Genomic DNA, 11,186 nt, shown 5'->3' on the forward strand with positions numbered 1-11,186 from the left:
AAACTGAAAGAGAGTAGGTCAGGATGAGGTATTAGGGAGAAATTCTCACACTGTGAGGGTGGTGAGGTGCTGGAACACATTGGCCAGAGAGGTTATGAATGCCTGGTACTGGATTCTGATGTGACCCTACAGGGACCCAAGACTTGTCTACCACAGTTGTGCAGCCTTGGAGCTGATCAGCACAGATTAAACCAAATAAATGCAGAATAGGAAGTGTCTGAGCATAGGGGCAGCTCTTTGGCTCTAGGACAGGATTGTTCTTGCAGTAGAGAAAAGGTCAGTTTGCAGTGAGGTCAGGCAACTTCCTTTCTTTGCTCCAGTGCTGGGGTGTAAGCCAAAGCAAGACCCTGCCCTTCCCCTGTGGTGCACAGAAGGCAGATACAGAGCAAGTTTCCCTTGGCAAAAACCAGAAACTCCATCCTCATGCAAGCTTGATTTAACACAAAGAAGCAAAAACATAGTAAAACATTAAACAAAAAAAACCCTTCAAAGAACCAAATGCAATTTTTTTTAAAAAAATTTATTCCCTCTATATATATATATCTACAAGATTTGACATACTCCAAAGGTGTAAATGGTCTTTGCTGTGATTTGTTGTGCATATGCAGCTTAGTAGACAGATTTAACATTCAATTTGAATCTCAGTGCAAGTAGGCACTAAAACATCCACCATACCTTCAAGGTATAAAAAGACATACCAATTTTACAGGTTTCTCCAGCATATTTTGTTACAGTGCAAAATGCTATGAAGTAACGCTTCTTTAGAAAATTCATATAAATTAAACACATATTGCACTTGTCCCAACCAAAAGTGTAACAAGTTGTACTTACTGTACTGGTTTGATATGTTTCAAAACATTGCTCACACACATACAGTCCTTCCTCCTGGCTATTTGTGCCAAATATGTGTAGCTTTTAGCTCAAATCTTAAATATTTTTTTGTAGCTCTTTGGCTAGTTCAATTCTTCCTGGACAGACTGGTTAAAAAAAAATTACAGCAGATTAATGTAACAAGAAAATTCTCTAAAACCCTTTTCAGTCTTCTTTCCAGTAGCACTGTAACTAAATACATAAAAATCAGTATTGTTTAAATTCGTAATGCAAGTGTATTGAACAGCAACCATTTCAGACACTTACACCCTTATTTTCTGGAAAGGTATGAAACCTCCAATCCTAAATAAGTATGTATTTCTAAGATACCTCAAGCTGCTAAGCTAACATTGCACCCACAAACATTTTGTGCAATACCACAGGCAGGACTTTGACTTCCGTACATCACTGGCTGCTATGGGGCACATTGGGAGAAGTGGTGCAAAGCTGCATTAACTTCAGAGAACAAAGTCCACTGGGCTGAACTACTCAATGCAGCCTGTGCACCCACCAAAGGAGAAACAGATGAGGGCAAACACCAGTTCCACTAGATTTGAGTTTCCCTAAATCCTTACAAGCCTTGAGATTTAAAGGAACAAGTGCATTTGAGTGCAGATGCTAACTTTGTGCTTAAGATATTTATACAAAGCTGAAAGGTCAGGGAGTAACTTGGGTACAATTCTTTTTCTTTTTTTTACAAATCAGTATGAACAAAGTTGCTACTAAAACCATTGACATATAAAAGCAAAGGAAAAGTAAAACACAGGACTAGCTGAATGCTAGTTCATGTCTTTACAGTTCAGGGTTTACCTGCAAAACACCTCCACCATTAAACTTCTTCCCCGTTCTTCACCTTAGAGGAGTACACTTACTCCTGTCACATACAAAATGAGTATTTCTTCCATGGAAACATTTCTGCATTCAACTAAACTCAGTCATTTGGAACCTGAGTGAAAGAAAACTCAATTTCTGGTGCTAGAACACTCCCCAGAGTTTCTTCTGGAGCCACAACAGCAACTTTCTAAGGGCAGGTCCCCCTATTACTTGAATACTACTAGACATGGAGTCCTGAATAAGGCAAGATGCTGTTTATACAAGTAGTGAGATGAAATCCTAATTTGATACATTTAGAAATTCTTTGTACAGATAGCATAAATCTACACTACTTGTGTGGGTCAAGTGTTCATGTTTCACAAAACCCAAGCAGCCGGGCTTTGGAGGAGGAGAACAAAGAGAGGAGGCTCACAGACTGGAGGGCTGATGGATTACTGGACCTGGCTCACACTCAGGAAGGTTGTCCTCTGACTTCATGTACATGAGGAACACAGTGACAGTAGCAAAGGTGGCTGCATTGACGGGAAAAGCCCGGAGCAGTGTGGAGGTGAGGCCCCTGGTGAACACCCTCCAGCCCTCCTCGTGGTAACTCTTCCTGACACAGTCCAGGATGCCCTTGTACTGCGTGACCCCCCCGACGCCGTCGGCCTGCAGGCGGGATTTGATCACATCCATGGGGTAGGTTGAGAGCCACGACACGATTCCCGACATCCCTCCAGAAAACAGCAGCTTGGGAATAACGTAGCTGTCTTCAGCCTCACAGCCCAGATAGCGAGTCATGCAGTCATAGGTCAGGAAGTAAAAGCCAAAGCTTGGAGTTTCTCTTATGAAGGTGGAGACCATGCCCCTGTTGATACCCCTCAGCCCTTCCTTTTGATAGATTTTGATCAAACAGTCCAGGGAATTTTTGTAGTTCTTCGTTTTCAGCTTATATTCTCCTGTTCCTTGAAGCTGCATCCTTGTCTTTGCCAGCTCCATGGGACAGCAGATGATGCACTGGATGGCCCCTGCTGCTGACCCTGCCAGGAACTGGTTCAGAGGAGTGTCTTTGCCCAGAGCACGCAGGGTGTTTCCTTGCACACCGAACACCAGCGCGTTAATGAACGTAAGTCCCATCATGGGTGACCCAATGCCTTTATAGAGTCCCAAAGCCTAATGGAAAAAGGGAGGAAAAGCCCTTTTTAACAGTGGTGTGGATAGCCTCAACCTGCAGAACACAGCTTTTCTGGCTCTCCCTTGCACCCCAGCTTTCTAACAGTGGCCACATCAGGACCACCTTGTTTTGCAATGAGAATTTCATCTCTGCCTAGGACACAAACATCTAAGCAATTTAGCAGTACAAAAATATAGTTGAACACATCCAGAAAATAATCTTACTCCACTCAGAGAAAAGTTTTCCGGCAAATTTTATATTTTTTCTTTTTAAATAGCTTACTTTTTAAACAAGTATATTTTTTAACAATGAAGCCAACTTTTTAACAATAGTCCTAAAGTTTCAGCAGCAAAAACACCTCACCAGTTTCTTCACTCTTTGCTTAGATTCTCAGAAAACTAGTTGTTTAAATAACTTATTTAATTTAAAAAGTTGACCTCAAAATACCATCTTCTGACTTAGTGATCTTCTTCATAAAATTTCTGGGAAAGTTCTGACTGCAGTATCTGCCCTACAGTCAGGTGAGGTTCAGAGTATGCTTTATCTTTTGATCTTCAATATTTGTCAGCTTTTAAACAGCTTTCCCACCCTCCTGAGCCAAAATATACAAAGATTAAAAAAAGTACACAATACAATAATTTTGTACTCACAGATTCTTGCTTTATGATGGACTGAAAGCAATGGAAAGTCCCACGGTAGAGAGGTTTCTCTACATTTTGAACTTGCAGACGAACCTATAAAAAGTTGTGTGAGACACCAATTTGTACATCAGGAACAGCCTAAGGGTGAGCTACTGTCTTGTACCTAGGTGGAGATTTGCTATAGCAATGCAAGAGCACAGGCTGGACACTGGAATGCCATATGTGGCACAACAATTTGAAAAATGTTGTCTAAGTGTTTTGAATTAAGTTTGGGGGTGAAAACATGAGAGGGAGAGGATCATTAACTTCTTGTGACTATTAGCAAACCAATAAGTGGAAGGGTACATTAATATCTGGAATGTCAAACAGGTGCTTTCCAGTACAGCCTACAATAGGGACTTTCTTTAGCTCTGAAGAATACTTCTGTTCCTACTAAGGAATATCTGTGCAAACCTGAGACAATTTAATAAAAAGATTATTTGCAAGCATGAGATTAGGATAATTTTAAAGGGATGGAAACTTTCAACAATACCCACAGTGTTTCTAAATGCCAGATTTGAGCCCATTCATTGAGATCTGATTTTTTTTCTCTGAGGGTAGCTGGGCAGTGACTCTTAAGATGTCTGTCTTTGCATAAGGGAAGAAGTAAAAAGCCACTTGACCTTTTAAATTTTAGTCTGTTTTAGTTTTTTAGCCTGCTGAATGCAAGCAATTGGTGAGGGTGTAGCTGCTTCAAACCTTGAAATGTTATCAATGGATTAACTTTTCCAAAAACTGAAACAGTATGTTCTGCTGGAGACATAACTGTAACTGGTGGTCTTAAGAGATCCCTTTTCTGGATGCTTTTTAACCTATAATGGAAAATTCCAATTCTGTTTTTCATGTTAATTTGCCCTCAGCACACTTTAAAATAGTCTTAGTTCTACCTAGCTCAGGCAAAGCTCTACACTCAGCAATGAACTCAGTACATTGATTTCACTGGATTGATAAAGTTACAAATCTGTGTTTGATCTCCCACATGGAGGGCTGCAATGTTCTTCAGAAATGATGCTTATCAACCACGTAATTCTGCCGCTGCAACTCCAGGGCAAAAAACTTCAGTCTCTTACTATGAGCAAAAGAAAAAAATTTACATCTATGTGAAAGATTCCTGAACTTAATTTGTTTTCATGGTTGCCTAAAGTAATAAAAAACACAATCAGAGCAATGAAGGACCTGTAATATGTGTGTCTAGAAAACAATTTATGGGGGTGGTTTGTCAGAATCCTACATTCAGGTTAGCTTTCTTCAAAGCAAAAAGAAATTGACAGTTTTAGTATTTTTCCTACATGTTGTTTTATGCTTTGTAAATCAGAACATTAGTTTTCAGTGTGGCCTTAGCATATACATCATATATGTGTATATACATTACATTTAGGATATATATTATATATATTTAGCATATTCATACATTAGCATATGCTAGCCATAGGAGGAGGCTGAGATCACCTTGGGTCTTGCAACATCTCAGCACTAAAAGCAGGCTTACAGTAGGATTCAAGAAAACCAATCCTTTGTCACTTCAAGTGACTTTTGGGCGTAGACAGACTGCCAAAACTGTTAAAGTAGCAGGTCCACAAGCAAAGGCAAATCTTAATTGCACAAACAAATGTTTTACTCCATTTAGAATTTACCGTTATTGTTTCAAACCTTGTCTGTGACTTCCACCTTCTTACTTCATCTTTTCTGCTTGTGTTTAATAGTTTAGAATTAGTCACATCTATGGGCTGAATTTCCTAGTGGCATACAGCTCCCTCTATTTTTATCTAAATAATTTGTGAAATATTAACCAATTAAGCCTTGCTGTAAGCTAGAATATTTAGAGTACTGACTCCCCAGGTCTAAGAATGAACAACTTTTTTCTCTTGAGCAGTGCTGGTCACATAAGGGTGCCCACATTAGCAAACTGCCACATACAGCAATGAGTGCACATCAAACTTGCCTTTTCATGCATGTTAATGCCATTTTCAACAAGCTCCTTGATGTGTACAACTGTAGGAGAGATGAATCTTGTGCAAAGTTTATCCACCTGTTCCATTCATTGCCCAATATTCTAGCTTCCTTCTTATTGGAAAACAGTTACTAAGGTTTTAGGTCAAATAATAACACCTAGTAATTTTACATCACTAAAGACTTGCATAAAGGCACTCAAGACTAAATTAAAAAAACCCAAACCACTATATCCTCAAAACAGTCCAAGCATTCAATACTGTGGGAAATCAGTGACTTCAGAAGTATTTGAGCAATGAAAACATCATCCAAGAATATGTAGTGGATAAGACCTCAACAGCACTGTGCCCGAGATTCATTTTAGAGGCACTGTGTGTGTATACAGCCAGAAATGCATAGCAGAAAGAAGGTTCAGAATAAAACTACATTAAAAAAAAAGGGATATTTAAACCCCACTCCCTCCATGCCATAGCTGTAGAAGAGGGACACATCAGTTTAAAATTAAAAAGGGAAAAAGCTTCATAAGTCTTTCAGTTTTTTACTTGAACTAATACATTTGGGAATAAATTAAGACTGAGAGAAACAGAAGTGTTCACCTGGGCTATACTTACTAGGTAACTCTCCCGTGATGAGGCTTATCTGTCATCTACAACAAAGTAACACTTTTGCTGTTAATGAAGACAGCCCCTAGCTCAGAAAGTAAAGGCAGTTAAAAGCAAAAAAGCAATTTTATACATTACATCAACAAACCAGGGATAAAGAGTTTGGCAGTTCTGAGATGAGCTCAGCTGCAGGGTGACTCCATGGGCTCAGTGCCTCCCTGTGTGGCCCACCATCCCCCTCCCCGCTCTGAAACACGAGCACCAGCCAAAAAAAAAAAGAAGAGCTTAAATGCCAAGACAGAGGTAAAAGTTTGGCTTATCTAAGCAGCTTTGCCATTGTTCAGTTATATTAAAAATGCACCGTCTAAGGTGACCACCAGCTAGCTCTTTAAACACTGCAGAACAATAAAAAGTTAATTCTTAACACATATACACACACAAGTTATGCAATGTCTTTTTTTTTTTCCTTTTTCCCTAAAGGGTGGTTAGTTTTTCCACATACAGTGCTGACTGTGCCCGCTAATAATACAAACATTAGTATTTGTTCTAACAAAATAGAGATAAACACCTACAATACCTTCTAAAGGATATGAAAATATCCTGTGTTACATTGGATGCTATAAAAAATTAGAAACTAATTGTTTGCTCTATTGCAAAGCAAGATGCTTTTTTCTAAAGCTCATACATCTACTTTGCAATGATATATCTGCTGGAACCAGCATAGGAGCCCCAGTTTTTACAGTTAAATGTTTAGTTTCATGCAATAGAAGCCGTGCCACTTAAAAAAAAATCAGCTAAAGAACCCACACATGGTTACCTTTAGTCTGAGCATAGAATTTTAGCACTTTTACTGGATTCAATGAAATGACTGATCACCTCCAGTTAAGCATGTAAAACTTGGCAGGATGGGAGAGAAAAAGACAGCTGGCCCTGTACCACTATAATAAAAATTGTGCAAGTCTGGATGATGCCATTCCCAAAAATATATTCTAGAATTCAGCTGAATTATTTAACTGTCAAATTTACCACATTCTGAGAAACAAAAAGACAGATTTTACTGTCTGAGCAGCTTGCACTGGAAGCTTGCAGGGAGGATCAATACCCACTAACTCATGAATTCTGTACTGAATTAACCATGTGCTGGAATACAGAATATCCTGGGGGGGTCCTCGGTAACACTATCAGCCCACAGCCTTTGCATATCTAAATTCAGCAAGGTAAAGGTGTTCCAAATATAGATCTACTACGTGGCATGCTGTCTGCTGCAGTCAAGTGACCTGATGTATTACTTTAGCAGGGAATACATTGATATCCCTCCTTCTGTTCTTCAGTGCAAGACTTTGGATAAGGCTGCCAAAAGGTGACTCAAATTGTCATTCTGTTCTGAAAGATGGGCTTGGACTCCTGAGAGCCCTGCTGAGGGACCCTCCAGGAGATCTCAAATCTTGTATTTATAGTAGCTGAAGTATGTGCAACACACAGAGCTAACCATCAGAAAAGCAATTTTAACTTGGAAAGTTATAAAAATACATAATACTTGGAGGAAACAGCCCCCAGACAAGCTCCATACTGTGGATTTTTATTGATTTCCACCTAGTGCTACAAATTAAGGAGTAATAGCAGAGCTTGAGGGGAAGACAAAACACCAATCTTTTAACCTACTAACAAAGTGGGTTTGAGCTACAAATGCAGGGAGAAGCAGTTTTAGCAGTTAGTGTTGAACAGCTGCAGAGAAGCAGGCTTAGAACAAAATTTAGCTCAATGCAAAGCTGTATTTCCAAACACCACGTTGTTACTGCACTGAACTTGCAGTTTAAGGCCAAGGTTTATGTTACTAAGTTTTCACTTCTGGAGAGCTGGAGATTGAGGAATCTAAAACAGTAGTGGTGGAGGCTTGCTCCAAGCTTTCCCACACAGATTTACACTCCTACAGCATCTGGGGATATTTTTTCCTCGCCTACTCCTTGAAGAAACTAAGCTTTCTACTTGGAGGGGAAATATATTTCATAATCAACCCACCTTAACAGTGTCAAAGGGGTGTCCCACCAGCACACCAGCAGCACCTGAAATGAAAGAAATGCCATGGCTATTACTCTACAATTTCTTCCTGGGTCTGGGGCTACAGTAATCAAAGCAGGACCACCAGCCTGAGGTGTGAGTGCATAGCGTGGTCAGCAAACCAGTTAAAGAGCATCCTACAAAGTCAGGAGATAAGAGATGTACAATTTAGTCCTTCAGGCCAGTACCAGGTGCCTTCATGCTTCTCAGGAAGCCTCGGAGCCCCAGGCAGGGCTGAGCTGTGTGACTGCAGAATGTGCCACACCACATGGAATATGTGGCCCTGACTCCTGCCCTCAGCTCAAGGCAAGTCCAGCGGGCAGAAAATGCAAGTTTCCTCTAGAGCACAATATTTCATGTACATATCACTCTATGTAAATATGTAAACATCTCTACAGGCAGCAGAACATTCCTGCTCTCTGCCCACAGCCTCTCCAGACGCGACAGCAGCACCTGCAGAGGAACCACGCATTACTAAACGCCTTTGCTTTCTTCCAGCATGGAAGGACTTTTTAGAAATCTCATGCAGGCCTATTAGTCACAGCACTCTGAGCACAGGCATTTCGCAGGCACAGGCTGAGGCAATGCTCCCTCAGCTCTGCACGGTGTGACCCGGCGGCCCTCAGTGACAGCAGCGAGGGCTGCAGCGCCTCTGCCGCCTCCGGGGAAGGATCCTGCCCTCCTCTGCCGGGCAGGCCACGGCCGCAGCACCGTGCCTGCCCACGATGGGAGCCCGGGCTGTTTAAGGCCAGCACGGCAGCAACACAGCCCAAGATAGAAAAACAGCAACGTGCACCGTGCTGGGCACGGAAAGGCCAGCGGCGCAGCTGACCCCTGGCAAGGCAAGCAGCACTGGGATGAAACCAGAGAGACGCCGGGAAAAGGAATTGAAAACATGTTTGCCAGGTTGGCAAGAAAAACGACAAGCGCAAACACCCGAAAAGACGCGAGAATAAGTCTCCTGAACACAATTTATTAACTGCTAAATATAGCAGGCGGCAGGCCGGCCGCAGATGCGCGGGGAAGCGCAGGAGGCGCGTTCTCCTTCTCTCCTCCCCATCTTAAAGCTGCCAGGGCCGCTGCGCTCAGGCCGGGGTTCCCACCCCGCGCAGACCCCCGTGCCCACCCCCGCTCCCTGCAGCCCCCGGGCAGCCCCGGCCGCGGAGGGGTCGGGAGGGGCCGCGGAACCCCCGAGGCCCCCGGGCGGGCCCGGCCCTGCCGCAGCGGGGCCGCTCCCATCGCCCCCGGCCCCATCCTCCGCTCCAAAATAACAGCGCCGCGCCCAGCCCTCCGCGCCGACCTGCCTGCCTCTCTTCGCATTTTAAAAACATTTCGCTCTGTCCCCTTCTACGCCTCTTCTCTGTTTCCTACCGTTTTATATTTCTCCCCTTTTCCTTTTTAGCCTTTTTTCTGCTTGCTTTTCTTTTTTATTCCTGTTATTTTCCTCTCACCCCCTTCTCCCTCTCTTTCCTTTCCCCACCATTTCTGTAACGATCATTTCCCCCTGCAGCCCCCGGCACTCACCGCCGACGCATCCCGCCAGGAAATCCAGAGCCATGCCGGCAGCGCAGCCCGCTCTGCCGCCGCCCGCCCAGCGCCGGCCCTTTCTACCCGCACAGACCGGGCCGCCCTCGGGGGCGGGGGCCGGGGGACAACGCCCCCAGGCCGCCCCCAGCCACTGGCGGCCAAGCAGGGGCGGCTCCCGCCGGGGGACGGGACGGGGTGAGGCTGCCGGGACTGGGGATACCGGGAATGGGATCCTCTCGGCAGCTCCGACACCCCCCTGTTCCCCCGCCTCCAGCCTGGCACTTCCTTCCCTGCAACAGCGGCGGAATGAGGCAGAAGGAAAGGCTGAAAAAAAAATTGGGAGGTTGTGGAGGTGGTGGTTGGAGGGTGGAGGGGCAGAGCATCCCTCTTGTGGAGCATCAGTAGCACCTCGGTTGTTTTGGGTGGGTCGGGGAGGCTGTCCTGCGGGGTCTTGCTTGCTGGGAGAGGCATCCCTGAGTGCTTGTGGATGGAAAGCCTGAGGAGCTGATATCATGAGGACTTTGGAGACAATGTCTCCTTTTAACGGGGATAAAATGCCTGTCAGACCTGCTACGAGGAAAGGCTGGGGGAGTCAGGGCTGTTCTGCCTGCAGAAAGCTCCAGGGAGAGCTCCACAGAGGAGCTCGGGCTGGAAGGGACCACAGTGGGTCATCTTGTCCAACCTTCCTGCTTGAGCAGGGTCATCCCAGAGCACGTGGGACAGGATTGTGTCCAGATGGTTGTTGAATACCTTCACTGAGGCAAAACCCGAGACCATTTCTGGGAAATCTGTTCCAGTCTGCTGTCACTGCACAGTAAAGGAGTTCTTCATGTTCAGGTAGAACTTCCTGTGCGTTGATTTCTGCCCATTGTCCCTTGCTTAGCAACACCAGTAAGAGCCTGAGTCCACCCTCTTCAGATACTCACAGACATTGACTGAGCCCCGTCTCAGTGGTTTCTCCTCAGGGCTGAAGAGGCTGAACTCTGTCACCTTTTCATCAGAAGAGACATGCTCCAGTTCCTTGATCAACCTCGCTGCCCTTTGCTGATTCACTCCAGGAGCTCCATGTCCCTCTGTACTGAGGAGCCCAGAACTGAGCACAGCACTGCAGATGTGCCTCACCAGGGCTGAGCAGAGGGGCAGGAACACCCCCCTCCACCTGCTGGCAATGCTCAGAAACAAGCTGCCAGAGAAACTGTGGATGCCCCATCCCTGGAACTGTTCAAGTCCAAATTGAATGGCACTTCAAGCCACCAGTTGTAGTGAGAGGTGTTCCTGCCCATGGCAGAGGGGTTGGAACTGGATGGTTTTTGAGGTCCCTTCTGACCCAAACCATTCTGTGATTCTATAACCCCAAAATATTGTCCCAGAGAGAGGAGGAAGAGTTGCACCAGCAGATTTTGTGCCAAATGCTGACCCCATGGCACAATGGGGAGTGTGGGAATGAGACCCAATCTTCGGTGGTCAAAGCCACAAACGAGCAGCCTGCTGCCCGTGGGGCTTTGCAGAGCA

The 11,186-nt window shown here is 44.5% G+C and overlaps 1 protein-coding gene across 2 annotated transcripts; it reads right to left on the reverse strand.

Annotated features, from left to right (window-relative positions):
- Positions 1-501: 501 nt before the first annotated feature.
- Positions 502-9,779, reverse strand: SLC25A29 (solute carrier family 25 member 29). 2 transcript variants are annotated; one of them, XM_063399367.1, is made up of 5 exons: positions 9,672-9,736; positions 8,109-8,152; positions 6,099-6,133; positions 3,508-3,591; positions 502-2,856 (listed from the first exon to the last, which is right to left on the reverse strand). In XM_063399367.1, exon 5 carries the CDS (start codon positions 2,821-2,823, stop codon positions 2,113-2,115), a length of 711 nt encoding a protein of 236 aa, XP_063255437.1. In that variant the 5' UTR covers positions 2,824-2,856; positions 3,508-3,591; positions 6,099-6,133; positions 8,109-8,152; positions 9,672-9,736; the 3' UTR covers positions 502-2,112. The 2 variants fall into 2 exon arrangements, with proteins under 2 accessions (XP_063255437.1, XP_063255435.1); XM_063399365.1 differs by lacking the exon at positions 6,099-6,133 and having other exon boundaries at positions 9,672-9,779.
- Between the last annotated feature and the right edge of the window lie 1,407 nt (positions 9,780-11,186).

This window comes from Prinia subflava, chromosome 5 (assembly GCF_021018805.1).
Source record: "Prinia subflava isolate CZ2003 ecotype Zambia chromosome 5, Cam_Psub_1.2, whole genome shotgun sequence".
In the NCBI taxonomy this organism is placed as follows: Eukaryota; Metazoa; Chordata; class Aves; order Passeriformes; family Cisticolidae; genus Prinia; species Prinia subflava.

Coding starts and splice junctions, on each gene's coding strand:
- SLC25A29 (XM_063399365.1), bottom strand. CDS start 9,705: ATGGCTCTGGATTTCCTGGCGGGATGCGTCGGCG. Junction 8,153..9,671: donor CCTGGCGGGATGCGTCGGCG/GTGAGTGCCGGG, acceptor CTTTCATTTCAG/GTGCTGCTGGTGTGCTGGTG. Junction 2,857..3,507: donor CCATCATAAAGCAAGAATCT/GTGAGTACAAAA, acceptor TTTTTCCATTAG/GCTTTGGGACTCTATAAAGG.